At 53.7% G+C, this 26,473-nt stretch overlaps 11 protein-coding genes across 11 annotated transcripts; 4 read left to right on the forward strand and 7 right to left on the reverse strand.

The window, feature by feature from the left end:
• Positions 1–38: 38 nt before the first annotated feature.
• MRS44_007509 (uncharacterized protein) lies at positions 39–3,021 on the reverse strand (the record flags this gene model as incomplete). Its single annotated transcript, XM_065620555.1, has 5 exons — positions 39–239; positions 370–495; positions 550–1,598; positions 1,682–2,897; positions 2,977–3,021. The coding sequence occupies 5 exons, from the start codon at positions 3,019–3,021 to the stop codon at positions 39–41; spliced, it is 2,637 nt and encodes an 878-aa protein (XP_065476627.1).
• Positions 3,022–4,169: 1,148 nt separating this feature from the next.
• Positions 4,170–4,516, reverse strand: MRS44_007510 (uncharacterized protein; the record flags this gene model as incomplete). Its single annotated transcript, XM_046281437.1, has 2 exons — positions 4,170–4,275; positions 4,332–4,516. 2 exons carry the CDS (start codon positions 4,514–4,516, stop codon positions 4,170–4,172), a joined length of 291 nt encoding a protein of 96 aa, XP_046128951.1.
• Positions 4,517–5,481: 965 nt separating this feature from the next.
• MRS44_007511 (uncharacterized protein) lies at positions 5,482–6,306 on the reverse strand (the record flags this gene model as incomplete). Its single annotated transcript, XM_046277086.2, has 1 exon — positions 5,482–6,306. The coding sequence occupies one exon, from the start codon at positions 6,304–6,306 to the stop codon at positions 5,482–5,484; it is 825 nt and encodes a 274-aa protein (XP_046128950.1).
• Positions 6,307–6,801: 495 nt separating this feature from the next.
• MRS44_007512 (40S ribosomal protein uS12) lies at positions 6,802–7,298 on the forward strand (the record flags this gene model as incomplete). The annotated part of the gene is made up of 2 exons (XM_046277062.2): positions 6,802–7,060; positions 7,120–7,298. The coding sequence occupies 2 exons, from the start codon at positions 6,802–6,804 to the stop codon at positions 7,296–7,298; spliced, it is 438 nt and encodes a 145-aa protein (XP_046128949.1).
• A 242-nt stretch (positions 7,299–7,540) lies between these two features.
• Positions 7,541–8,951, reverse strand: MRS44_007513 (uncharacterized protein; the record flags this gene model as incomplete). Its single annotated transcript, XM_046281436.2, has 2 exons — positions 7,541–8,764; positions 8,931–8,951. The coding sequence occupies 2 exons, from the start codon at positions 8,949–8,951 to the stop codon at positions 7,541–7,543; spliced, it is 1,245 nt and encodes a 414-aa protein (XP_046128948.2).
• A 429-nt stretch (positions 8,952–9,380) lies between these two features.
• MRS44_007514 (uncharacterized protein) lies at positions 9,381–13,597 on the forward strand (the record flags this gene model as incomplete). The annotated part of the gene is made up of 3 exons (XM_065620556.1): positions 9,381–9,651; positions 9,709–11,174; positions 11,234–13,597. 3 exons carry the CDS (start codon positions 9,381–9,383, stop codon positions 13,595–13,597), a joined length of 4,101 nt encoding a protein of 1,366 aa, XP_065476628.1.
• A 249-nt stretch (positions 13,598–13,846) lies between these two features.
• MRS44_007515 (uncharacterized protein) lies at positions 13,847–15,211 on the reverse strand (the record flags this gene model as incomplete). The annotated part of the gene is made up of 5 exons (XM_065620557.1): positions 13,847–14,226; positions 14,276–14,346; positions 14,406–14,986; positions 15,037–15,141; positions 15,203–15,211. The coding sequence occupies 5 exons, from the start codon at positions 15,209–15,211 to the stop codon at positions 13,847–13,849; spliced, it is 1,146 nt and encodes a 381-aa protein (XP_065476629.1).
• A 2,333-nt stretch (positions 15,212–17,544) lies between these two features.
• On the forward strand, positions 17,545–18,972 carry MRS44_007516 (uncharacterized protein; the record flags this gene model as incomplete). Its single annotated transcript, XM_046277028.2, has 4 exons — positions 17,545–17,684; positions 17,734–17,832; positions 17,885–17,934; positions 17,987–18,972. 4 exons carry the CDS (start codon positions 17,545–17,547, stop codon positions 18,970–18,972), a joined length of 1,275 nt encoding a protein of 424 aa, XP_046128945.2.
• A 697-nt stretch (positions 18,973–19,669) lies between these two features.
• MRS44_007517 (uncharacterized protein) lies at positions 19,670–22,200 on the forward strand (the record flags this gene model as incomplete). The annotated part of the gene is made up of 4 exons (XM_065620558.1): positions 19,670–20,249; positions 20,504–20,680; positions 20,730–20,778; positions 20,832–22,200. The coding sequence occupies 4 exons, from the start codon at positions 19,670–19,672 to the stop codon at positions 22,198–22,200; spliced, it is 2,175 nt and encodes a 724-aa protein (XP_065476630.1).
• Positions 22,201–22,545: 345 nt separating this feature from the next.
• Positions 22,546–23,396, reverse strand: MRS44_007518 (uncharacterized protein; the record flags this gene model as incomplete). The annotated part of the gene is made up of 2 exons (XM_046276963.2): positions 22,546–23,140; positions 23,200–23,396. The coding sequence occupies 2 exons, from the start codon at positions 23,394–23,396 to the stop codon at positions 22,546–22,548; spliced, it is 792 nt and encodes a 263-aa protein (XP_046128943.2).
• A 1,387-nt stretch (positions 23,397–24,783) lies between these two features.
• MRS44_007519 (uncharacterized protein) lies at positions 24,784–25,653 on the reverse strand (the record flags this gene model as incomplete). The annotated part of the gene is made up of 1 exon (XM_046277003.2): positions 24,784–25,653. One exon carries the CDS (start codon positions 25,651–25,653, stop codon positions 24,784–24,786), a length of 870 nt encoding a protein of 289 aa, XP_046128942.1.
• Between the last annotated feature and the right edge of the window lie 820 nt (positions 25,654–26,473).

The following is a 26,473-nucleotide window of genomic DNA, read 5'->3' on the forward strand; positions in this document are numbered from 1 at the left end:
CGCGAATTCCTATCGCCGCGGGGTCGCTGACGTGAGGGTCAGTAGAGGTAGAGCGAGTCGCGGAAGCGCAACTGACCATTGACCATCTGCCTCTGCTTGTTAAGCCAGCTCCTGGGGGCGTCGTTCCGCCGTTGTAGAACGACGTGGTTGCTCTGGAGCCGGCTCGTGAGATCATACCATGCTGTCGCGATGAGGGCGTTCTCCCTCTCGAGGTTCCGGATGATTTGGTCGCTCGCCGCCTTGTCACGGTTTGTCAGTCACAGTTCGAGAATGTATTGAGGGTGTGCAAGTGGTAACAACTATGCGCCCGGTTGCAAGTTTATGGAACCAGCCATGTTTAGTATCTATGTAAAGGCAAGCAATACGTACCTTTTGTGCTGCCACTGCTTCTCCGTCGTGAGCAGCCTTAAGTTTGCGTTGGAGCTCAATCTTGTCCGTCTCTGAGCGCTCGAGTTGCTGCGAAAACTTGGTCAGCCAACAGCGCTCCAACAAAAGCTAGTGGTAAAACAGAGTATCCTGTCGCTTGAGAGGGGAAGGGATGGCTTGAACCGGCTCAAAACGATCTCGCCATAGGCGTTCTTCTGGATCGCAGACTGTCTCACGAGGGACTACCGGCTTGGGCCAGGAGGGAGAGCGTTCCCTTCGAGGACGTCCCTTTTGAGGACGTCCCCTTTGAGTACGGGGCGTCTCCGGCAAGTCGACTTCGACCTTGGGGGGCCCTGGCCGGAGAGGCCATGAGAGACAACGCTTCGATAGAGAAAATGCCGTCGTGCCAGGCGAACTCGCCTCTGAGACCACTGGGTCCTCGGGGTCGCCATGAGCAAGTACATAATAGAGACCACCACTCACCCCGCGTTTTTCAAGGAGTCGAGTGCGCAGTTTCGCGATCAGCTCGCTCTTCTTGTCACCGTCAGGTACGTCACCCTCTCCTGAGTTGGAATCTTGCAAGAGTCCACCCTCTTCGACGGCCTTCCGAAGCTTGTCCTTATCAAGGAGAGCCTGGACGAGTTGCGTCTGTTGTGCATCTCGCTCTGCAACGCAGTAGCTGAGCTCCTCCCGCGCATGGTCGAGTTCCGACTTGAGCGATGAGATGATGACAACGTCGGCGGTCTTGAGCTCCTTAAGAGCGTCAGCACCCTCGTGGCCAAGAGCTGAGAGCTCTGCTCGAGCGGCGAGTAGATCACGGCCTTGATCAGCCACCTGGGCAGTCAGGTCCTTCTCCCGCTTCTTCGCCTGCTCAAGCTCGAATTGGGTCTGCATGAGATCCTGACGGAGATTGATAAACGCCTTGGCTCTGTAAAAGTCACCAGTAAGCACGTGTATCCCGTAAGGAATGTTTGCCTCATCAATCGCCTTGACTAACCCTTCGTCGGTCATGTTGTTGATCAAAGCTTCGATATGGTCCTGCGCAACAGCATGCTTCTCGAAGATATCGTTGTAGGATTTCTGCAAGTGAGCTCTCTGCTTTTTCTCCTCGTCCAGCTCCCGCCGAAGCGGTGCTGTGTTTTCGGATCCCACGGTGCTGCGCAATAGATCGTTCTCGGCCTTGAGACGGGACAATTCTAGAGGTATGTTAATCTGGGCACCGTCCTCGGTAGCTGCATCGTTCAGTTCATCCTCAAGACTGGTAGGAGCCCCCCGGTCATGCTCATGCCAAGTGGTGGGCTCTCAACAGAGGCACCGCTCTGAATCTGATCTTGGAGGTCCCTGATGAAGTTCTCGTCGTGGCTCTGCCGAGCCCGTAGGCGAATCACTTCGTCCTCGAGAGCAGCATAGTCCCTCATCAGCTGGGTCTTTTGATTTCGCTCATCCCAGAGATGCTGCTCGGACTGAGTGATCATCTTGGTCAGTTCATCCTCTGCTGTCCTAGCGCGAGAACTCTTGTCCTGCTGGTCCAAGAGTAACCGGACCTGGTCCTGCAACTCCCCCTTCTCGAACCGCAGGTTCTGGACCTCCTTGACAACGTGCTGTAGGGACTCGATCTTCTGCTTATACCGCTCTGCAGTATTGGCTTTCTTCTCAAGTTCCTCAGCCTTGTGCCTCCACTCTGCTGCGCTGTCACGAAGCTCGTCGGCTTCTCTGCATCTCTCGGTCAGTTTTTGGACCTCGCTCTCGAGCTGCGCCTTGATGCGCGAGTCTCTCCGTATCGCCTCTTCGTGCCTGGCGATGATTTCCATCTGATCGTGAATTTGGGCCTCGAGCGACTTGATCGCCTCGGCGCTGTTAGCGCCATCCTGAGTTGCTTTTCGCAGCACCTCGAGTTCGCGGTCGTTCTTCTCCTTCTCATACTTGAGCTCCTCGTGGCTTTGTTGAAGATGGTCGAGGCGGGTGATGTAATCTGATAGGGTCTTTTTGCAAATGTCGAGTTCTTGTCGTAGGTCTGCATTCTGCTCCTCGACGAGCAGATCGATGTCTCGAGCTTCCATGACGGCGTCAATAGCCTCGTCTAGATCATCATCGCCCCTTGAGTTTTGGATATCTTGTTGTACCGTTCGGATGATCTGCATAATCTCCGCCTGTGTCTGCGTATCAAGGCCGGATTGAAGCCTGGGAACGAACTTTTGGTTGTCTGGGCCCATGGCGGCCGCCGAGAGCATGACAACCAGAAGCTGACAGATGCCCTGGGGCTCAGGGTTCTCGGCGATGGCATGGTAGTCAAACTTCTTTGCCTGGCATCCAAGTTCAGGTGCTTGACGACGAATGAAGCGGAATAGACCCTTGTAGACATTCTGGATATTCCGCTTGTTGGTTAGGTATCGTGATGTGCCGGTATTCGCCTCGAGGTCAGAGGGGTCAAAGTCTGGATCAAGCTCGTGCAGGATATAACCGAGAACAACACCATCGTTGAGTTCATCGAGAGAGTCGGCGGACCGCTTCGGCTCGAATACTCGGTTGACCTGGGAGAATGCGCGGTCAGCGGGGACTTCGGAGAAGGGGGGAGGGGAGGAAAGAGAAGGGGTTGAAGATGATACTTACGGCTTTGAGGAGCGCCACCTGCGCCTTGGGACTGTAGGCGGGCATCGTGCGGGATGATGCGGCCGGAGCCATGTGCGAGTTACTTGAAGTCGTGGATCAGTCTGTCGATAGATTGGAGCGATAGTGAAGGCGCAATTATAGGGAGTCGCGTCGCGTGTCTAAATGCAGGGATGACAGCAGAGGCCCTCGACAGCATAGCGGCAAGAGGTATATAAGGGATCGTTATAAGGTTGTGCGAAAGCGAGGTTCCATTGTCAAGAAGCGATTGCTCGAGGTGTGTTCACTGTAGGGACAAGGTCCAAGTGAATCTGTTCCTTCAATGTTCAGCGACTCTATGTACCTAAAGCCCTCCACATGGCATGGGGGAGCTTAGGTCGGCTTATCGATTTGCTACAGTGGCAGGGGCCCTGAATCGGGTGCCCCTGGAAGCCCGTCATTTGTGGCGCTGTGGCGCGCATGAAATGACCACGGATCAGCAGCGTCATTTGAGGCATTCAATGTTACGGAAATGCGATCTAGTTCGAGAAGACACTCTGGTTTCGACTTCAGAGATAAGATGTAGTATTTGGCTGCACTGGAAGGGTGAGGACTGGCAGACGCCTTTGTTAGTATTGTGCCACAAAGGTCCCGTCGTGTTCACCCCCATCGCAAACGTCATTCTTCAGCCTGGACCCTGAACAGATGGCGGTCTACAAGCTTAAGTCCGAGCTCTATTCTCCTAATCGAGATTTGAATAGAGCGCTAGACTCTCGGCATTCCAGTTGAATAGGTACCAACTGCTTCGCTCATTGAGGCACATGGCACCGTCATCACGTTTGGCCTGGCTGGCTGGCTGGTCCCAGGACCGCCCCGGAAGAGTGCCCAGAGGTACAATGCCCAACAAGGTGCAGGCTTGCTGTATGTCTGTGTATTCTGTACTTCCTGTTCTATAGAGCATGGCGTACTCTGCATACATAGGCCAAGGCCTGATTTGCCCGTGAGGGCATTACAACGACCGGCTCATGTTGGATCCGAAAGCGAATGTTTGTTTCCCCAAGTTCCATGCCAACGCATCCCATCCCGTAACGCCAAAACAAGGATATCAATAATCCTGACTGCTGCCAAGTCGGCAGACGCGAAATCAAAGGCTTGCTATCATCGTGTCTCCAAGTACTCATCAACTCGGCGCATCAACCAGTAGCGCATCCCCTTCTCTAGGATACAGAGACAACCTCGTCCTCCTCGACCTGGATCTGGTGATCGGCGTGTGACGTTCGGACAAGTTCGAGGGCCTTCTCGGGCGCGATGACGGAAAATCCCCTAGAACGCTGTTAGCATTACTGCGCCATTTGGCCGAGTCGCTGCGGGGGGCGTACTTGATGATGGTGTAGATGTGGGTGATCTTGCCGCCAGCCTTGATGAGAGAGTCCTTAACCTCGTTGACGACGGAATCGGGAGTGGACTCGTCGTTGAACCAGACGATGGCCGACTTCTTCTGGTCGACGGCGAGCGCGCCGGGAACCACTGCGAGGGCAGCGGCGATGAAGGGGAGGAATCTCATGGTGATTAAGGGGTCGTTGGGATCGGTATCGTAATGTGAATGTTGACGATGCAAGCGAATACCGTTGCGACAAATTTGCGGGTGTGTTGGCGATGTAGAATATCTGTGAGGTCGAGGGTCGTTGGGGAGTGCGATGGCTGGAGGCTTTATGGATGTGAAGGCGAAAGTGAGGTGCCTTGCAGACGGCGGGACCGACGGGTTGCATACCAGTCACAGAGTCACTCCACCGAGTCCAACCTGGCGCACGAGCCCGTCGCCAAGGTGTGGCCGGATGAGGCAGGTGGCCTGCCAATCGCCTGCTGGCCTAGGCACCAAGCAAACTCTCGCAACCTTAGCCGAGATACAATATCATTGTGCTTCCAACAAACAAGGTCTGCGGCAACACAAGGGCCCTAGAATTTCGGTTGATTGTTTAATTTCTCATCACATATACCTACGCGTATGGCTTCGTCCCAATTATTTCACACCGGCAACGAGCCGCTGTGGGGCATCGGCCCGGCTCACCTTCAATACAACCAACAAGCAACATCAACAAGGCACGGCAGTTGATCTCGCAGGATGCACTCAAAAAATCTGTTCCAGTCTTGTGTCAAGGTTTCCAGCATATTGATGGCTCTCTTCTTGAGTCTACACAATGATATTGGTTACACCTCGCCTTCAGTGTACCCACATGCCAATGATACCATCCATCGCTAGGTTGTGTAAGTCAAATTCTCCGAGCGGCCTCCAGACAGTTAGCGGAGTAGATCCATGCCTCCTGGCATAGTCAAAGTATCAAAGAGGGTTGCCGCTATTTCCAAGTTGAAAGAATGTGCCCCAATCAATCACAGTCTTGTATTATGCATTGTCTGAGTTGTATCTCGATCCATGCCAACATACTCATCCAATGCCACTTGCCTATGCATGTAGGTGAATCCCCCAAACGCCGAGCTGAAAATCAGAAATATTTGTCAATCTGGCGATGCTTATGTTCCCATGACTCCGGGAACACCTTCAGTTTCATTCCACACCTCCTTGCTTTCTTGCTCAACAGCCCTCATGGCAAGAGCAACATCCTCCAATCGGGTGACAACGTCGATAACTCCTTGGTTGACTCGCTGGAAATACCGATCGTTGGCTTCTCTCCTCTTCCGCGCAAGTAAAATATCCACTTCTGTCTCTTCTTCCAGCTTGTTACCAAGCCCCTCAACTCCTGCCCCGCTGCTATTAGGACGTGGGATGCTGCTGCTTCCAACAGTGCTCTTTGCTCCATCTGTCCCATCAATACCTGACTTTGAGTTGTCGCCCAGCGTTGCCTTCAAGTTTCGAACCTCTTCGCTGGCCATAGAGGCATGGTCGTGCTGCGCGGTCTCTATCACATCGTCTGCTTCACTTCTCGCCCAGGCTTGAGCGAGAGCAATCTGGGCAGCTCTTAGATCGGCCAGCTTGCGGTCATGATCGGGCCCAAACACGTGAGTTCCTCCAGATGCTGAAAGTTCAACGTCCTCAAGAGTTGCTTGCATCTCAGACCACAAGAGGTCCGTCCGGTCACCAGTTGCTCGAGTGCTTTCCGCGGGAAAGAGGCCAGGCCGCTGGGGGCTCGGAGTGAGAACGGTGCCGGAACGGACAGAAGGTGCACGCTCAGCATTTGAGCGGTAGCCAGGCGTCAGGTTTGGCTGGCCCAGAAAGGGAACACTAGGCGGTGGACCATTTGGTGGTAGAGAGGCATTGGAGGCTGAAGGAGAAGGATGAAGGAAAAGAGCGGGAGGCGGATCCCGTTGTCTGCTCTGAGGTCTCGGCGTGTGAGACATGATAATATCGAGAGCTCCTTAAAGCTTCAAGTCGTGTATGCGATGAGGGAGTGATGCGCTTCACGTTGTCGCTAAGAGGCGGATACTACACCGAGAGTCTAGACCCTTGTTAGTCGAGATGAGAGATGCTGAGTTGATACAGTGCAAACTGAGCGGGGTGCCACACCGACACGGTACGCCTCCGGTAGCTTGAATCAGTCCACTCGGCTGCAGGTAAGTGGGGTGGTTCGAGTTGAGCAGCATCACGTGACGCATCAGGTGCTTCACTCCACAAAGTGCATGGGCCTTAATTCTCTAGGGTCTTCAAACCCTACTCGGAATTTGTTGGCTGGCTCCTCCAACTTTTCGTCGCCTCCGCTAATTCCCATCACCAACCGTCGTCGCGATACACAGACAAGTTCGGTAGGTGCCCCAGCGAAACCCTTCTCATTCCATCAGCTGCCCTCATCGCATCCGAGTCCTCGCATCGACATCGACTAACGACGTGAAGCAAAAATGGCTGGAGGCAAACCCCGTGGTCTTAACGCTGCGCGCAAGCTGCGAACGAACCGAAAGGACCAGAAATGGGCCGATCTCGCCTACAAGAAGCGTGCCCTCGGCACTGCCTTTAAGTCCTCGCCCTTCGGTGGCTCTTCCCACGCCAAGGGCATCGTCCTCGAGAAGGTCGGTGTCGAGGCCAAGCAGCCCAACTCTGCCATTCGAAAGTGTGTCCGTGTCCAGCTCATCAAGAACGGAAAGAAGGTCACTGCCTTCGGTACGACGACCCCAAGATACCGCGAGAGATGAACAATGGTTAAACTAACAATGCTCCAGTCCCCAACGACGGTTGCTTGAACTTCGTGGACGAGAACGACGAGGTCCTCCTGGCCGGTTTCGGTCGCAAGGGCAAGGCCAAGGGTGATATCCCCGGTGTGCGATTCAAGGTCGTCAAGGTCTCTGGTGTTGGTCTGCTCGCTCTGTGGAAGGAGAAGAAGGAGAAGCCCCGTTCTTAAGCGCGATGCCCGGGGAAGGAAACAAAGTCACATTTCGGCAGAGGAGTCTATTCGGCTTGCTTGCATCGGCATTACTGGTTAGGGTTCTGGTCCTGGGAGACGAGGTCTGAAAAGGAAAATAGATCAAAAAGTCTTCGACGAACGAAACTACGTGTGCACGTCGCGTGAGGGAGAACCCGGGATGCATTCCCACCGATTCATGTATGATGACATTATGGTACAATTGGATATTATACATGGCCTCACTGCTCCGTCTTGGTATCGTCTTCAGGCTCTTGGACGTACCTGACTGCGTAGTCTGCAGCCAAGCCGAGACTTATCACGCCTCCTGTGATCCAGCAGCCATTGATGAACCACCACCAGCAATCCTTGACACTCTTGAGGTTGACTCGCTTGATCATGACGCCAAGTGTGACCATTGCTCCTCCACAGCTTCCAATGAAGAAAGCTGGTCCAGCACCAGCCGCAAAACCAGCCGCGGCGAGCAGAGAAATCTGCATAGCCGCCAAGCCCGTCAACACCTGCTTTGTCTCAGCGTCGTGCTTCAAGGCAATGCTCTTGATTCCTGCCTTGACATCATCCTTGATGTCCATGTGAGCATAAATCATGTCGTACAGCACCGTCCATGCAATGTTTGAGGCGTAGAGGCAGGCGGCAGCGGTCAATGCGGGGGTGTTTGACAACAGATCGATTCCAAGGGCTGGGAAACCCATGATGGCGCCCCATGAGAAGGTCAGTCCGAGAACAGCCTGGGGATAGTATGTCACTCTCTTGGCCAGGGGGTAACTCGCAACCAAGAGCAAGCTGGGGACGCCGTAGAATAGGCAGGGGAGAGGGAATTGAAGCAAAATCCCTAGACCTGCAAGAAGCTGGACTCCGGTATAGACAAGCCCTTTGAACGGAGTGATCGCACCGCGGGCGATTGGTCGAAGTCGAGTCCGTGCAACATGAGGATCGAGGTTTCGGTCCCAGAGATCATTGATGGTACATCCTGCTCCTCGCATGATGAGAGCTCCTGAGAAGAAAAGGAGTGAGGTGCCGATGACGGATCCTGGTGTTGCCATGGGCGCCACCATTGGAGCGGCCATGAGTGTAGAGAAAAGGCATGGGAAGAAGAGATAGTAGGTTCCGGCAGGCTTGTCAAGGCGAATGAGTTCAGCATAAGGAACCCATGAGGCTGGAAGTTTGGCAAGAATTCCATTCTCAGGTGGCCTGTATGGGGCTGGTGTTGGAGGTGGTGATGCCGCACCATCCGCTACCAAAGGCAAGGGTCTCTGCTTCGCTTCGTGGAACCCAATAGCTCGCTGGCTGTTGTGCCATGGTTGACTCAAAACCTTGGATACTTGGACTAGAGATGGCCGAGAACCCAATTGTCTCGGAATCCTGGTAGTCCGCCTTGAAATGCCCTGGCATTGAGCCCAGGCGGAAGCCCGGGGAGTGTACTCAATCTCATGGTTCACCGAGACCTAGAGGGACAGTGAGAACTCATGAGTAGCAATTGATGTGCAGTTACATGCACTCACCACCAAACTTAATCCAGAACCAATTGTGACAGTGCAAGGGCCTCAATCCCAACCAAATGGAAGCTCAAGATCCAAGAGTCAAAGATCCAAAAATCCAAAACTTAAGCACCAGGATCATGGCGCCAAGCATCGTAGCGAACCGAGCAAGCGCATGAGCCACCTGAGGCGCGAAAAATAGTACGTCACGTGTAAGGACATTGGCCGTCGCTATCCACGATCACTCTTGATTGGCTGCGCATTCAATACAACCTGGAACTCTCCAGGTGAGCTTCGGCGCGACTGCTCAGCGCGTTCCGCATCCCGACCTCGATAGATTTGTAACCTCGCCCCCTTCTCTAACAATTCAACCCGTCACAACAATCACCTTCGCCACGTCGAATGGACTCACCTTACCGGAAACACGGCTGCGTGGCCTGAGTTGGGCGGCTGTGCAATAGTTGCTTCAATCTTGACGATAGCCGGGAATCGCGAACCGATCGACGAAGCTGTTGACTTGGTCAACTGAACCCCACCACGCCGATAGTCATACACATGAAGCGCAAACGAGAAATCCGACAAGATGCCGACCTCTCTTCATCCACAAGCCAAGTTCGATCCTATTCCACCGGATCTGGATCTGTACGGCTTGGTCGACAGGACCCCCAACTTCAAGTGGGCTCAGCGTGTCTCGAGGTCCCAGATTCGCAACCTTGGGCAACAAGAGTTTGAGAAGCTCGTTCTGATCCACGTCATCGTTGGTGGAAAGCCTTTGGTCATTGATGGATGGGACCAGGTTCTCCCAAAGTGGCTTTTTGATGCTGGGTGGTTCGAGAAGACGTATGACAAGAAGCGTAGGTGCTCCTACTTTGGCTCCTAACCACTCTTGCGCTGACACTCCGTTTCCTCAGAGGAAAATGTTCGAGATATCACGGCTGGTAGCGACATTCCTATGACAACTGGTCATTATCTACGGTCAATGAGACAACTCACAAACCAATGGACACCGAGCAACTTCCGCGACGATCGACGCCAACGCCTCTACCTCAAAGATATAGACTGCCCTGTTGAATGGCACGATGCGCTGCAGAAAGTCATCCACCCGAATCTTTTCTATCTGAACGAGAATTCAAGCGAAGCTGGAGGAGTGCGACAGCAAACAGACGACATCTTTCGCGATGACGCAGCTGCAGCTTCTGCTGGCGACCTAATGTCCAGTCTGCCCAAGGAGATGCGCGCCCAGAACCTGATGTGCTATGTCGGTCATGAAGGTACCTACACCCCGGCGCATCGTGAAATGTGTGCCTCCCTGGGCCAAAATATCATGGTGGAAGCGTCAGGTGATAAGGGAGGCGAGAAGCCCGGCAGCTCGATTTGGTTCATGACCGAAAGCAAGGATCGCGAGGTCGTTCGCGAGTACTTTCTCTCCATGTTAGGACATGATATCGAGATCGAGAAGCACTTTGCCCAGATCAACGCGTGGAAGAAGGCCCCCTTTGATGTCTACGTTGTCGAGCAGAGAGTTGGCGACTTCATCCTCATCCCACCCCTAGCGGCACATCAAGTTTGGAATCGAGGCACAAGAACGATGAAAGTCGCCTGGAATCGAACAACAGCGGAAACCCTGGAGCTTGCGCTGCATGAAGCACTGCCCAAGGCAAGGCTAGTCTGCCGTGATGAGCAGTACAAGAACAAGGCCATAATCTACTTTACTCTAGAGAAATACTACCGACAACTTCAACATCTGGACGAGAACGCAGAGATGACTCAGATGAGCTTTATGGGGCTTGGCCAGGATATTGTCCGAAGCTCCCCTCGAGCAAAGCAGCTCGCCGGCGACTTCAAGAAGCTCTTTGGTCTCTTTACCGAAATTCTTCTGGACGAAATGTTTGCATTCAAGGAAAAGGAAGTAGAGCTTATTGAGTTCGACTCCTGCATCACCTGCTCTTATTGTCGATCCAACATCTTCAACCGATTCTTGACATGCAAACACTGCACTCGCATGCTGATCAATGGCGATGAAGATGCATATGATGTCTGCATGGAATGCTACGCTATGGGACGATCATGCGCATGTCTCTCTGGCCTGCAATGGTGCGAGCAATGGTCCTGGTCCGACCTTGTCGACAACTACGAAACCTGGCGATCCATAGTCATCAAGAATGATGGTTATGTCGATTTTGAGTTCTCTCCACAGCCCCTTGAGATTGCGCGGCAACGAGCTGGCAAGAAAGCCGTAGCGCAAATATGTCAGGAGGCTCTTCGACGACGGCCCTGGAAGGACATCACCAAGCCGGAACGTGAAAACACCCAAGCGAGTCAGAACCAGAGGGCGAAGACAAACCTAAAAAGAAGTACAAGCGAAAGAAGAAGAAGGGTGAGCTTCGCAGGTGCCATGTATGCTGTCACAAGGATTACGCCTACCGAGTGCATCAGTGTACGAACCCTGGGTGCACTGAAGCATATTGCTACGGTGTACTCTACCGAGCCTTCGATATGATGCCTCAGAAAGTGCTCGAAGATGAACAATGGCAATGTCCCAAGTGCCTAGGTATCTGCAACTGCGGCGCTTGTCGACGAGGAGGAAACACAGATCCTTACACGCCGAAGAACACCCTGCTGGGGCATGACACTCGCCCCATCGCTGATGACCGGAGTGTGGAGGCGCTTGTGGACTTCCGAGTACACAACCTATCATGGCTCAAGGCCGCGGGAGAGGAGAGTCGCAGCAAGGACAGCAATCGGATGAAGAAGTTGAGAGAGCAGGCAGATAATGCCAAGGCACAAGACATCACCGACCAGGCCATGCAGGATGATACTGCAGGCCTTGGTACATCTGGCATGAACGGATACGGGGATCAAAGCCACGTTCTGGGTCAAGGTGACCATGTCATGGTGGATGCACCCGGCGAGGAGCAGTTCCCTCCTTTCCCTGACGGAGCTGCTGGGCCAGCTAACGAACCCATGGCCGCGATGGATGTGCCACAGGCAGAAGATCCCGATGAATCACTTTATCCCGATCCTTCTGTGGTGGCTCGGCAACGCATCGGCATGGGATACTACGAACAAGATGATACGCCAGACAAGATTCTCTTTGACCCTTTTCAAGCGCCTTCCGAAGAGGCCATGCGACCTTCTGAACCAGATATCCCTGAATTTGTCAAGAAGTCCATTCGCGCCGCCAAGAGGAAGGCCAAACGAGAGAATGAGGATCCAGATTTTGTGGTTGGCAAAAGTCACCACAAGAAGCCTCGACCTACGGTTGAGGCAGATCCTCTAGACAACATGGATCCTGCATTGTTCGGTGGACCAACTGCCCCTGAGGCGGTCATGCATGAGCCAGGTCAAACTGACCAGAGCCAAACCGAGCCACAGAATGAAGGAACAGCAGAACCAGGCCAAGAAGATCAGTCCGAGCCACCACCTAGGAAGATGACGATGCCTCGGTTCGACGCCAATGAGCCTTTACTTCGACACGCCAAGCCCATAGCGTCCTACGTGGAGGAGGAGGTTGATTCTGACGAGTTTGAAGAAGACCACAGCCACCAACCCAAGGCTCAATCACCTAAGGGAGCATCGACGAATGGAAAGACTGCCGTGGACCTAGCTGCCGACGCAGTTCGTGCTCTGTTCGGGACGCCCTCCACTGATAATGACAAGCCTGCTCCTTCAATCGAAATGGACAAAGCGGAGACTTCCACCATGTCTCCATCTGAGGTCAAGGTCCCCAAGAGACGTGGTCGTCCTCCGAAGAATGCGTCTCCTCGCCAGGACTCACCACCACAAGCAACACCAACTTCTTCGGCAAAGAAGCCAAGAGGCAGACCAAGGGGTTGGCCTAAAGGTCGGCCTAGAAAGTCGCATCTATCTCAGGTCACTGTTGCGGACGAACCGAGCGAGATCGCTGAAGACGCTACCCAGGAAACCATGCAGGAAACTGTCGGCGTCGAAGCCAACAGCGATGAGGAGCATGAGAGGATGGTTGGCGAGCTTGAAGCTCAGCTCGCTGCTGAGGTCGTGGCAGAACCTTCCCAGCCGCGACGACGAGGAAGACCTAGGAAGTCGGGTGTGACAACTATTGCTGCTGCATCGGCGGCTGTTGAGCTATCTGACGATGGCCATGACGAGCATACACCAAGCAAGGGTGAAGATCGTGCCTCGAGAAGTACCCGCCGAACACGACGTTCCGAGGTTGCTGAGCCAGAGCCGGAGCCAGAACCGACACCCACGGTTCCTAGTTCGAGTGGTACACAATTCTTATCCATGGCCGAGCGCATGGCGCTCAAGGGGAAGAAGTTCAAGATTGGGAAGCGCAAGGCTCGCCCAAGTTCTGGTGGTACAACTGCCTCCCCGTCTGTTTCCGTAACCCCTGGTACACGCTCTAAGGCCACGCCGGACGTTGTGGATGAGGTAATGGAAGATGTGGTGGACGAGGTGGTGGACGAGCCGGAGCAGGCACAGCAGTCGACAGCGGAATCTGCCCACATCGATACCGGCTCTAAGGATGAGTACAGGGGAGGAGGGTCGCCTTCTGTGGCGTCTTCAGTCCATGATAGCCCACGCAGTCCCTCGCCGCCGCTCTCGCTAAAGCCACCTAGCCAACCGACCGTTGTCAGAATTGGTGAATCGGATTCAGAGGAGGAGAACAGTCTGATGAGCAGTTCAGGCTTCGGCTCAGAGAGCGATGGCGATATCCCAGCTAGAGGCCGGGGTTCTGGTCGTGGAGGTCGTGGGCGCGGACGCGGACGCGGTCGTGGTCGAGGTAGGGGAAGGGGACGAGGCAGGGGGCGAGGGTTTTAGATGGCCCATGTGAACCCTGTTTGCTGTGCTAGGACGATGCATTGCCATCTTGGTTGCTTTTTGGCTTGACGAGCGACATTGATACCCCAGGGACTATATCTTGATTCGGGCACTGTAGATTATACCCTGTGATTCTAAGCTTTTCGCAGATGAGTGTCATACAACTCAATTCTCTCGCCGGCTTCTGCCCGGCGTAATGTTTCTATGTTTCACGGTGTTATTAGGCTATTTGAGATTCCAGATGTTGTCCTACGAGAGACCAAGCTGCTTCTCCAGATCCGCCCATCTTCCGTTTCTCATAGGGTCTAGTTCTCTGAGCTTTGCTAACCAAGACGCTACGTCATTTTTATATTCTGATTCCGTCGACTGGCCGGTTAGTTGATTCAGGGCGACTGCGTATTCTATCAGTGCCTCATAGATCCACTTGATGTCGTCGTAGTCTTCTAGTAGATCCTTGATGTCGGTCACTTCACGGTCGATGTACGATGTGCGCTGGTCCACCGTCAGGCTTGGGGCTATCTGGCGGCTTCCGGCGGGGTCGGCCAGGTTCAATACTAGGAATTGGTGGTAGTACCAGAGGGATTGGTCTTCGGGTCCTACATTGAGCGCATCGCGAACAAGGTCGAGTTCTGGAGTTACATGAGCATGTGAAAGAGAATAGGGCTCAGGGCAACATACCTTTGTCCAGGAACTCTTTGCGAGTTTCATCATCTGCTTTGCGCTCATCGAGGAGTCTCGCAATGATCTGGCTGCGGTTATGCCACGCCGAAAAGTTGGAGAGATCCTCGTGTATTTTTTGGTCGTGTACTCGAACTCGGGCTCAGCCAGACTCTTTCCATTCAAGACGGAGCTCTCGAGTTGCGCAACAACATGACGACGATAGCCCCAGGCGTGAAAGTTGCGTCGGTCCTTGGTCAGCATCTTACTGACGAGGCCGAGCTCCTCCTCCCAGATGCGCCGAGCCACAGGCTTGTCGAACCTCTCTGTTGCCTGGTCCAGAATCCACAGCCTGTAGTTCCATATCCAGTAGCACTTTGGAAACTCCATGAGCAGGGGCACGGTGAAGCCCAGCTCGGCGCGCACAGTCTCAGCATCCTTGCCGGCTTCGTCAGGTGTTGTACCACTCCTCCCAGCTGTCCGGGGGCTGGGGGGTTGCGGGGTCTCTGTCGAGGACGAGGGCGACGAATCGGCGGAAGAGGCTGAACGAGTGCCGGTCGCTAAAGAATTCTGCGACGCCCTCGAGGGCGACGATCCAGCCGAGGGTCTGGACAATAAGCCAGAGATTAGGCAGCGCCTGCGGGCGTTCCATATCGTGTAGTACTCCGGGTTGAGGCGGAGGAGCTTCGAGGTGAGCTGGAACGTCTCGGGGCCGTAGTTGCCGTCGGCGATCTGCTTCGAGTGTGAGAATTGGTTGGAGATGATGCGCGAGTGTAGCTAACCTGCTGGCGGATTTGGTCCTCGAGAGCCCGGTACTTTTGGATCTTTTCTTGATCCTGCTGGCGCTGCTCTTCGGTTCGGGTCCGCGCGGTGCGGGCTACGCCGTGCTGGAAGCCTTTGGTATCAGCATCAGTCAAGGACTCTTTGGTCGAGAGGCATGTGACTAACGCTGGACATTCTGCGAGGCGCCAGAAATATCTGGTTTTCGCAGCGATGTGTGTGCTGTGACAGTTCGAGGCTTGTGCTTGGAAATGCTGTTGCTACTGGAGCTGTGAGACGTTGACGTAACCAAAGTCAAGTCCTCGTGGTTGTGTAGGGTAGCGTGATGTCTTTTTAATGGAGCAAACACCACGACTCTCGCTCATGATACTTGTACCATCTCAACTCGGAAAGTTTTTATTTCATAGTCATTATTGGCGATTATAAGTATGAGTAGTTATATAGAATCTATGTCATCCGCCATTTATATGACCTTTTTTGTGTTTTCCCTTCGTACGGATGGGTTCTTTTCCTAAGGCTCTAAACGGCTCTGAGGTAATGTGTGGGAGGCAGCACTTCAAGCCCTCACAATATATCCTCTCATCTTGACAACCTACCGAACTCCACCTCGATTCCTACATTTGCTATGTTGTTCTTTTAAACCAACAGTAATGCCAACACTGCCTTCTTGTTGGCCTGACATATTCCAGTGCGGTGGCCAAGTCGACAACGACTTACACAGTCAGACAGCGATGATGGATCAGTGCGCACCCGTAGATAGCTTCGAAATTGCGAGGTCCGGAGGCCCCCAGAACATTCACCTTGAGCACCCGCTCCGGCATGCGGCGCATGATCTGCGAGATTGACGACAATCTCATCCTCCCCGCGGCGCTCGAAGCCCGTACCACGTTTCCACGCCGCGGCACACAACACCATGGGGATAATCGATATCGGCTCACTCCCGATTATACTCCTTTGTTTCAAAACTGCCCCTCCCCTCTTCGGCCCGTGGGATGGATCAGGCACACCCGCAAGCTCGGACTCACATGTCATGACATGGCTCCTTCGCGCGAAACTCGTACCTGAGTGGCGAACCCCCTTTCGCTATGTTGCGACGACTTGACAGCGGAGGTTATCCCTGTGTAAATCCGCGAAGCTTTTGACCCTCCAGGCTCGGAAACATGCAGGTACGGCACAGTCATGTTTCAAGCGAGCACTATGTTGGCGCATGTGGAGTTCATGTCAGCCAGATCATCGGTCCCCAAGGCCGGACTTTGACATAGAGACCGCCATTTCGGCAGCCCTATGAACCATGGCCAGCCTGAAGATCAAACATACAAGCAGATCATATTCCAGAGTTTTGTTCGCCAAGTGGTTGGACATCGGCTCTTCTCTTGCCTCGATGCAACATGTGCAGGGCATAGTGTCCCTCCCGGCATCATCAAACCCCTGAGAAATCGACCTACATGATGTTCGATTCTTCTGATCGCACTACTCGATCATGGAGAAGCCATGTTGCGACATCATGCCTTCGCGTTTCTCTCGGCGTCCTTGCCTGTGGTTGGTCGACTTACAAAACCTCTGCGATCCTACCGCACGGTGGGATGCCTCCTATACCCCCCCCGAACTATGCCTATAAAGTTCAGATGAACAGGGGCTAGAACCACTTTATGGAGGTTCCGAAGGATCTGTGATGATCCTCGATGCTTACTTGCTCGCAACGAACAGACCAGGTCCGGGATAGTAGCGCCCGGGCCAAGAACCTCGTGCCACTATCACGCCTCTCGACCTCTCCAAGCCCGGGGGCTTCGCCTGTTGGCCCTTTGCCTCCCAAAGAACCGGGAGGGAAGGTCGATAAACAGCCTCAGCCTCAGCCTGGTCCATTTCGTCTCCCCATCTGTGTTTCAATTAGACTTGGCTCGGAGAACCAGACGAATGGGAGGTGTAGACTGGGTATCCTGATCATGGCCACTGCCTTGTCAGTCCACGAGGCCATGAAACGGAAAGCATTGAGAGGGAATCGACCTCCCCAAAATGGACTTGGGGTTGTTTCCATACGCTCGCCGTTGACGAGATGAGCCAGGATAGGGAGAATCGCGCGCAACGTTGCAGACCCTGATCGTCCCAAAGCCGAGCTAAGCCTTGCTCGAAGCACCGATATCAGCTGGCTCTAGCCTTGCCTTGCGGGTTGATCCCAAGGATGCTCACGATGGGGCTCAAGCATCGAGCCAACATGATACACTCACTGTTCGGAGGTGGCACGACAAGGTTGACTCCTGTATAGCTCTACGCGCCACACGTAAGCTGATCTAACATGGAGATGTCTATTCATGCCTCCTATAACTCTCTGAATCATATAAAGCATGCTCATGTTCTCGCCTCGATAAAGATGCCCACCAAGCACACTCACTTCCTTCTCTAGCCATTCTTTTCTGTTGCGGCCTGGCGCTTGCACATCACATTCCTTTACCACTTCATTCATTCATTTCTTCGTTCTTTTCTATACCTTCCTTCTTTGAACCATGTCGACCATGTTCACTCTTTTGTTCAGATCGCTAGCGATCATTGCCGTGCTTCAAGCTACTCTGGGTTTCGCGAGACCCATTGCCACCTCATCCCGTGCCACTGCTGTTTCCAATGGCTATGCCAACTCCGTCTACTTTGTGAACTGGTTCGTAGGATTCTCTAGAAACAAAGTCAACTTTTCTAACTCTTTTCAGGGGCATCTACCAGCGAAACTTCCAGCCTAAGGACCTCCAGGCTTCCCAGATCTCCCATGTGCTCTACTCCTTTATGAACGTCAAGGCCGACGGAACTGTGTAAGTTGCAATGGCTTCATGCTACAAGTCGCGATACTAACTCGACCCTCAGTTACACCGGAGACAGCTACGCCGACCTTGAGAAGCACTATGATGGCGACTGTGAGTTTTTCCCCCATCTCTTTGTGTCCCTACAACTGACTTTTGGATGCAGCCTGGAACGATCAGGGTACCAATGCCTATGGATGTATTAAGCAACTCTACCTCTTGAAGAAGGCCAACCGCCAGCTCAAGGTTATGCTCTCTATTGGTGGATGGTCCTGGTCTACCAACTTCCCTGCTGCTGCCAGCACCCCTGAGACCCGTGCTACATTCGCCAAGTCCGCCGTGACTCTGATGAAGGACTGGGGTTTTGACGGTATCGATGTCGACTGGGAGTACCCCAAGGACGAGACGGAATCTGCCAACTTTGATCTGCTCCTTCAGGCTGTCCGTGACGAACTCGACTCTTATGCTCAGCAGCACGCTCCTGGCCACCACTTCCAGCTGTCCATCGCTGCCCCTGCTGGCGCTACCAACTACGAGAAGCTTCACCTCGACAAGATTGGCCAAGTTGTCGACCACGTTAACCTGATGGCCTACGACTACGCTGGCTCTTGGGACACTACTAGCGGCCACAGCGCCAATCTGTACGCCAACTCTGCAATTGCCAAGGCCACTCCCTTCAACACCGACGATGCTGTCAAGGCTTACATCAAGGGAGGTGTCCCCGCAGAGAAGCTCGTCCTCGGCATGCCCATCTATGGCCGCTCGTTCGAGAGCACCACTGGCATTGGCGAGTCCTACACCGGCATTGGCCAGGGCAGCTGGGAGCAGGGTGTCTGGGACTACAAGGTGCTTCCCAAGTCCGGAGCCGAGCTCAAGTATGACGAGACTGCTCAGGCTGCCTACAGCTACGACACCAACACCCAGGAGCTCATCACCTTTGACACGCCCCAGGTTGTCCAGAACAAGGTGTCTTACCTGCAGAAGCTCGGCCTCGGTGGCAGCATGTTCTGGGAGGCTTCCGGCGACAAGACGGGCGACGACTCGCTCATCGGCACCAGCTTCAAGTCTCTGGGATCTCTGGATAAGACGGAGAACTGGCTCCAGTACCCAGACTCCCAGTACGCCAACATTGCCTCTGGATGCCAGAGTTAGGAAAACCTGTTTTAAGCTTTCTTCAAATGTACATAGTTCTTCTTTTTTGCATGCGTGTTCTTGGCCATCTGTTGATGAGATTTATGGACTTTCGACTCGGGTTTCAGGAAAACTCAGAGTGTGAGCTCATGTTGATGTTCAACGAGTTATGGCTCATGTACATATATCATCCACGTTTATAGATGTTCATACCTCTGGTTTTCGTACTTCAATTGCCTGTGATTTGTTGTAGTTATATGGAATATTTTCTATTCCTGCCTACCTATGAAGAGAGTGCATTTGCGGATGCATGGAGATCATCGGAGGCAGGCACAGGAAACAGCATCGCACCTTCCATCTCACTTTAAAGCTATTAATAAGTTGCGATGCATGGATTCACGTGTCATCCAAATTTCTCAGTGTGACTCCTTCCCCTTACAACATCGCCGTCCTCCTATAACACATTCTCCCTACAAGACTCGCCGACAAGCATCCATACCCCCATCATAGACCCAGGTAGGAAGCTCGCTGCCTGCAAAGGTGCTCGCTGTTGTATCATCATTCGCCAAGGTAATTGCATATCAGTACATTCGTTCTTTTATTCTCTTGACAACAAAGACGTTAATCCTCCGACTGCAAGCTTTGCGGCGCCTTGGAGGGAGCACATCTCCACGGGGCTTCGACCATCAGCAGCTTCTAGCACATGATTTCCAACAACATGATGCTACGGCTACCTCGTCGTTCAAGGGCATATGGACAAACCTACGACTCACCACCCAAGCCACACAGCCCTGCAGACTCAGGCTACGCTTCGAGAGAGAACTCCCCCGGGACTTCGACACCTCGCAAATCGACATGCTTCCTGAACTTCGATGGGTCGGGATCTTGGGAAGCTACAGCAGACTCGGGAGTCGAAGATGGGGAGCCCAGGACACCTGCATCGAAGCAGCGGCAGAGTTACTTTCCCTCCCCCAAGACACCACAGCGAGCCCGTCCAGGCGAGAATCTCGACGGTGTTTCCCCATTCATCTACGCTAAAGATGCCAGCTCCCTGCCTCTTCAAGACAAACGATTCGATCCGAATCGACGAAAACTAGACAGATACGTCCCGAAGCGCGACCATGCGTCCCCCGTCGCCGAAAGATATCGAACCAAGAAGGAAAGCCAAGACCTATCAACCGAAGAGAGGTTGACAAGAAACAAGCAAGCATCCGCAGATCCCTTTGCTCTTCGGCGTAGAGCCTTGACCCCTGACCAACGGTTTCCTTTTCGAGTTGACGAGAGTGTTGTCAATCGAGGTTTGTCAGATGTAGATTTGACAGAGCGCCCCGAGCTGATACACAATGTCTAGGTACAGCTCTAAGTCAACTCCCGCAGAACCGGGGAGGAGAAAGACAAGTCAGCGTGGGCGCCATCTAGTCAGTTGGTGGCCTCGTACCCAGCGCAATCGCCGTTGATGACGGGCAAGGACACCTCCTTCAACGTGGAACAAACGCTCGCATATTTCCCACCCCTTTCCAAGAAAGCTTGGTAAACACATCGGTCGAAAAAGAGAAGCATGAGGGCCGTGTCGCTTCTGCCTTGGACCTTGACCGTATTCGCAAAGTGCTCGACTTCTGCCAGAGCCGGCCAATACCACGAAGTCCAATCGTGGGTCGAGTATTGGATCTGGAAGAAGGCCGAACTATTTGGGATGGGTGCAAATGGTCAAACAAGGAGCAGTTCAATAGTATGTCGTGTATCTGGCCCTTCTGACCAGAAGTAACTGACCAGAGCAGTTCCTCCGAGACCAGCAAAGAAACGTCTTCTCCCTGCTGCTCCATTCAGGTCAGTGAATCATCATATCTTCTAACCCCAATAACGATCTGATAGAGCCACAGGGTCCTCGATGCGCCAAACCTCAAAGATGACTTCTACTGCTCTCCGTTGGCATATTCACCTACATCACACACTCTTGTGGTCTGCCTAAGCAACTTGCTTTACGCATGGTCCGAGGCCGGAGGTGTACACATGATTCATGGGGCTCAAGCTGGCACTTGGTTAAGCTCAGTGTCATTCTCGTCTGCCCAAGGAACCAAGGCCGTTCTTGGAATCGGCCACTCAGATGGCTCTGTGGTTCTGAAGTCCCTATTTGACGGATTGCCCCGTTTCGAGGTCCGGCAGCCATTTCCCATTTCCTGTGTGAGCTGGCGTCCGGTTTGCACACTGCGACCATCCAAGAATCCTCTTAATCCAGGAGTCCCCGTTCAAACTGAGGATCTGGTGGTCGGTGATGAAGTAGGCAACATCTACTATTACATAGTGGAATGGCCAATGAACTGGGAAGTTTCCAGAGATACCTGGCCAGGAGCAGTCACTCTCATGGCCAAGATCAGCAACATCCATTGTCAGCAGATATGTGGCCTCGCATGGTCGTCGGACGGGCGACTGTTTGCCACTGGGGGGAACGACAACCTCTGTTGCCTTTTTGAGGTAGACCATGTTCTTGGGCAGCGTCGAACGGAATCTGCTCGGTCAGAAAATGGATATCAAGGGAGATTTGAGGCCCTCAGCCCCTACGGCGGTATTGAGACAAGAGTTACACGGCCATTTTATTCTCCGCAAGACGTTTCAGGGACGGAAGATGCGTCTGAATCGCCAATTGCGGCTGAGATGCGACCGCTTCCAAACTCGAGCGACACAGTCCGATATCTTGGGCCTGGGGCCGAGAGACACCACTGGGACCACGATGCTGCCGTCAAAGCCATTGCTTTCTGCCCCTGGAGGCGCGGTTTGGTTGCCACAAGTGGTGGCTCCAATAACAAATGCATCCACTTCTACCATACGACATCAGGGGCAGCTCTGGCAACCATTGCCGTGTCAGCTCAAGTGACCTCGCTCATCTGGAGTACAACTCGACGAGAGATTGTAGCCACGTTTGGTTATGCACAGCCGGATCACCCTTACCGGATCAGCGTCTTCAGCTGGCCAGAGTGTAAGCAGGTGGCAGCGATACCTTGGGAGGGCGAGTTGAGAGCTCTCTACGCCGTTCCGTATCCTCGGGGGCCTACATCTGACAGTGACGTACAACGAGATGGGGGATTTCAAGAGGGAAGCATTATCGTCGCATCAAGCGACAAGAGCATCAAGTTTCACGAAGTGTGGTCGAGCGAAAAAGGAGCAACGGTGGGCGGCAGTGGCATGCTTGGAGGAAGTGACATACTCGAGGGGTTGGAAGGGATCGACAAGGAAGGGGACGTGATTCGGTGAACCGTTGCTGTCTGTTTCTGGGCCTTGGAGGAGGAACCGTCCAGACTGCAAGCTATGTCGAGGATTAAACAGCTTTGAAATTGAGAGAATGATACCACACCATGATGACAATCCCAGCCTAATGCCGAATTCCACTAAGTTGTGGTGAGAATAGGTTCCGCGGACATATATACAGGTCATCTTTCACGGAGCCTTTGTCTGTCTACTCGTTGCCCTGCCGAATTCTTGATAGACAAAAACGACGATATCATATACCTTGAACGACGCCCCAAGCCTGAACAACTCCCAAAACGCCAACCGATGCGCGACGCCCGCTGTCTCTTATAGAAGTGTGAAGAAAAGAAACTATTTCAAGATGGCAATAAGGAGCACGAGGATGATGATGAGAACCACAATGGTTGTCATCTGCTTATTCTCGCTCGCCCCACGAGCCACCTTGCCGAGGGTCCGGCTCGCGCGGTCCAGACGACTCTGGTGTCGGTCCGTGACGCCTTCGACCTCATCGAGCATGGCAACGTGGCTGTCAAGCTCATCTCCAATCTGCATGCTGAGCTCCCGCTGGCGGCCGATAGACTCGCCGAGACGGTCGAGCTGCTCATCCTGCTGCTCAAGAATCTGGCTGTGATACTCGTGGATCTGCTGATTGCTCATCTCTGCCGCCTGGTCCTGGTATCCGGCCGAGTCGGAGGGGTCATCGCGGTAGGGGCCAAAGAGCTCGGCGGAGGGGGAGGAGGGCGTGTCGGTGAAGCGGACCGTCTTGGACTTGCGCGAGTTGGGCGACGTCGAGGCCGCGTGGGCAAAGTCGTCGGCGAGCTCTTCCGAGTTGGGGTGCGAGACGGTCGCGGCGGCCGAGGACGAGGGTTGGCCTTGGAACTGGGTTGTAAGGTCGTCGAACTGCTTCTGGAGTGTTGAGATGGACTCGGAGAGGTCTGAGGCGCCGCTGTACAAAGTGTCAGTTGGTCTGTGAAATCATACACGCAAGAGGCTTGAGAAACGTACGTCGCATCGCCGGCTTCGCTCAGACGCTGCTCCTCCTCGCGGAGAGCGGCCAGGCCGTCGCGGAACTGATCAAGAGAGCGGGAAATATGGCCATCCTGCGAGTCGCCTTCAATGTTGAGACTCTTTGCGCGCTGCCTCTCGAGCAGCGAGAGCTTGACGTGGTCCGAGAGGAGAAAGAGCTGATTTGCGCTCGACATGGTTGGAGAGAGATGGATTGGGATGGGTCCCCTTCTACTGCAGCCGGCAAGATACGGTTTGTCTTGTCTGATGGATGAGGAAAGCGAGTGGACTTGTGTGTGTTTGGCAATGGAATGTATTGAAATCTTGATGGGACGTTGCGAGGAGTGCTCCGGTAGAGTAAAGTAGACTCTGTAACCAGCCGTCGATACGTAACTGAATGACGCCGGCCGCCAAAGGTTCGTTCGTCGTCGGTGTAGATATCGGGTCAGGTATTCCTGCTACCTAGACGATAGGCCTTCTCGACCAAGGTACTGAAAACCAACGCCTGGAAAGGGGGCTAGCCGAGGTACCATCGGCGTCGCAACCTATCTGCTACTCTGGGGAGGGACATTGGCCGTGAGGAGGTTGGGGGGCATGCTTTTCCCCTGAACCTTTTCCGGATAGGCTTCCAATCGACAAGAGGCAGCAGTTTAAAGGAGCGTTGCATTATTGCATGTATAAATTTATTCAAAGTCTATGCTCAATTACATTTATACAATATTTCATCTTGAACGTCTTGTCGCTCACAGCTCAGTGCCATTGTGCTAACCGCAGACCAGGACCGTAGCATCCATCTCCACACAAGCTAGCGGCCAGCCAAGGTCCCTTGCATTCAATACAAGAGCCAACTATTTGTGACCAGGAATATCAAACCCGGCCCCGGATAATAAGAGAAAGAGACAATCAAAGAGACACGGGTGACAGATCAGTCCTCCGAGTCCGAACTGGGCTTGCTGAATTTCCTTCCGGCGCATGCCCGCCCTGGCAACAGTATGACCCACGCCGTGAGGCCAGCCAATTATCCGTCACAGAATATTCTCTCAGAAATCCTGCCACTTGCTCCGGTCCCATCAGCCAAATTGGCTCCAGTCCAGACTCCAGACTCTAGTAGGCTAATTCGTCTCGGCCATCTCCCTGTGCCTGGCTCATCACCTTCCATTATCGGGCCATGTTGCTTCCGATGACGCCGCTAAATGGCTGCCAGTGTCGCGTTGAGGCCGCGAATCCCACGCCAATGATCAACGCGTCGAGTGGGGGTTACTTAGCGCGGCTTAATGAATACGAGAGACAGGCTTTTCGCCAACATTATCAATCACATAGGTAGACAGCGTTGCAGACACTTTCGGAATAATTCGTTGTTTCAAATTGTAATGATGTAAGTCGCATTCAATGATACAGAGCCATGACGATCCTTGTCTATGGCTGTCGCTCCCGGTAGCCTTTTCGACCCCGTCGATACCAAGGCACCTTTCCCATTCCTAACCCAGTCCCAAGCATGGCAAACCCACGTAACTCCGAGTAGATTGCAGAGAAAAAGAAATAAAAATTATGGCAAAAATCGAAAGGTTCCCGGGCGAGGTTGCCCTAGTCCATTTTCATGTCCATGTCAGGCTCAGGGCTGGCGCTGACTGGTCGAGGAGATTCAGCTGCTGAAAGAGTCTCCATCCCGTCGAATCGGGGTGGCGAGCACTGAAGATTTTGGAGTGCGCCCTCAGCAGTTTGGCTGACGAGTTGGCCCTGGCGGAGGTTTTCGGCAAAGAGGAAGAAGCCTTCATTGGCCTCCACGAGATATGACTGGAGGCCGTTGCTCTCAAGGAGAATGCGGGCGTTGGAGACGGGGAAGTGGTTCTCAATGAAACGCGCCCAGCCACGAGCAGCTGCTTGAATGTGCTCGTCGTCGCTGATCCTGCGCCAGCCGATGCCAAGGTGTAGTGTGAAGTTGTCGATGGTGGGTCCCTCGTTGGAAGGAGTCTTGAGGTCGGTCTTGCTGGGGGACTTGGCGCTGGCTGAAGGACCGGCTGGCTGGGCACGAGAGACGCGCTGCAACTTGGGGTTTCTGATCAAAGAGCGAGCCTCCTTGATGGCAGCATCTTCGGCAGCCTTCTTCTCCTCAACCCAGGTGCCAGACTGAGTGCCCGCGTCTGTGACGTAGCGGGAGCTAGGCTTGATGAGGGTCATGCCGGGGCCGTAGACCCATTCCTCCTCAGGCTCTTCGACTGGCAGGGACTTGACATCAGGCTCGAGGTTGTCGGAAGCCTCTTCCCGGGAACGCTTTTTGCCAGACCCAGCAGATCGAACTGGCTGATATGCCGCAAATTGGCTGGGAATTGGGGCAAATCGAGGTGGAGTGTGGTGATGGTGTCCAAAGCTTGCCATGCCCAGAGACTGGTGGGCAGGTTGAGGAGACATGGTAAGGACGGGAGAGGAAGAGAATTGGGAACTGAAGTACGCCATTTTTGAAAGCGTTCTGGTAGTAGGGGAACTGAGAGAGGTTGAAAAGTTAGTAGTCACTGCTGTCACAAACCATCTATTGCGTATTCAGGACACGCTGTTGGTGATGGACTCCCGCGGCGCTGGAGCTGGAGCTCTAGGACGAGGGTTGCAATTGAATTTGAGAAGGTCGTTTGAGATGGAGAGCCCGATAGGAGACGTGACGGGATGAAGGGAGTGAAGATGTGGAAGGGTTGGCCAACAAGAGGCACAAGAAGAGGGAGAGTACGCGACGAGTGAGGCGACAAGGATGGTAGCGAAGGGTCGTGATGGAGGTTTGACCAAGAGGCAAGGACGAAGAGAACTTGGAGGATGACCTGAGGTGGGTGGAGGTCAGACTGGATGAAGATGGAGGAGGAAGAAAAGTTGGATGGGAGAGGGAGGAATAAGAAGTGTGAGAAGGATACGAGGGGAGGACGGTAAAAGAACCTCTGAGAGTGAGAGCAAGAGGAAGGGGCGTGAGTGGCTCTTGGGTTCCAGCTGCAGGAGATCGGAGTGAGGCTGCATGGGTGTTAAAGAGCAACCTGGGGTAAAAAAGAGTTGACACTGTAGAGCGGTTTCGCGAACGGCGAAGTCCGCGTAGCGGTACCTTCGGCAGATATCCGCGCCGCATTTTCTCAGGCGCTTCACTAACAAGAGAAAGGGGATGACTCGGGTCGCCGCAGCTGACTCCGTGCGGGCCGTCAGCGCACAGTATGCACGCCATCAGCTTATCGGCGCGCTGGTTCCAAACCTGCCGGCCCTAAAAGAGGTCTAGCACGGAGCTAAGGCAGTTTGCAGCGCG

This window comes from Fusarium solani (assembly GCF_023522795.1).
Source record: "Fusarium solani strain SB1 chromosome Unknown bctg00000004, whole genome shotgun sequence".
In the NCBI taxonomy this organism is placed as follows: Eukaryota; Fungi; Ascomycota; class Sordariomycetes; order Hypocreales; family Nectriaceae; genus Fusarium; species Fusarium solani.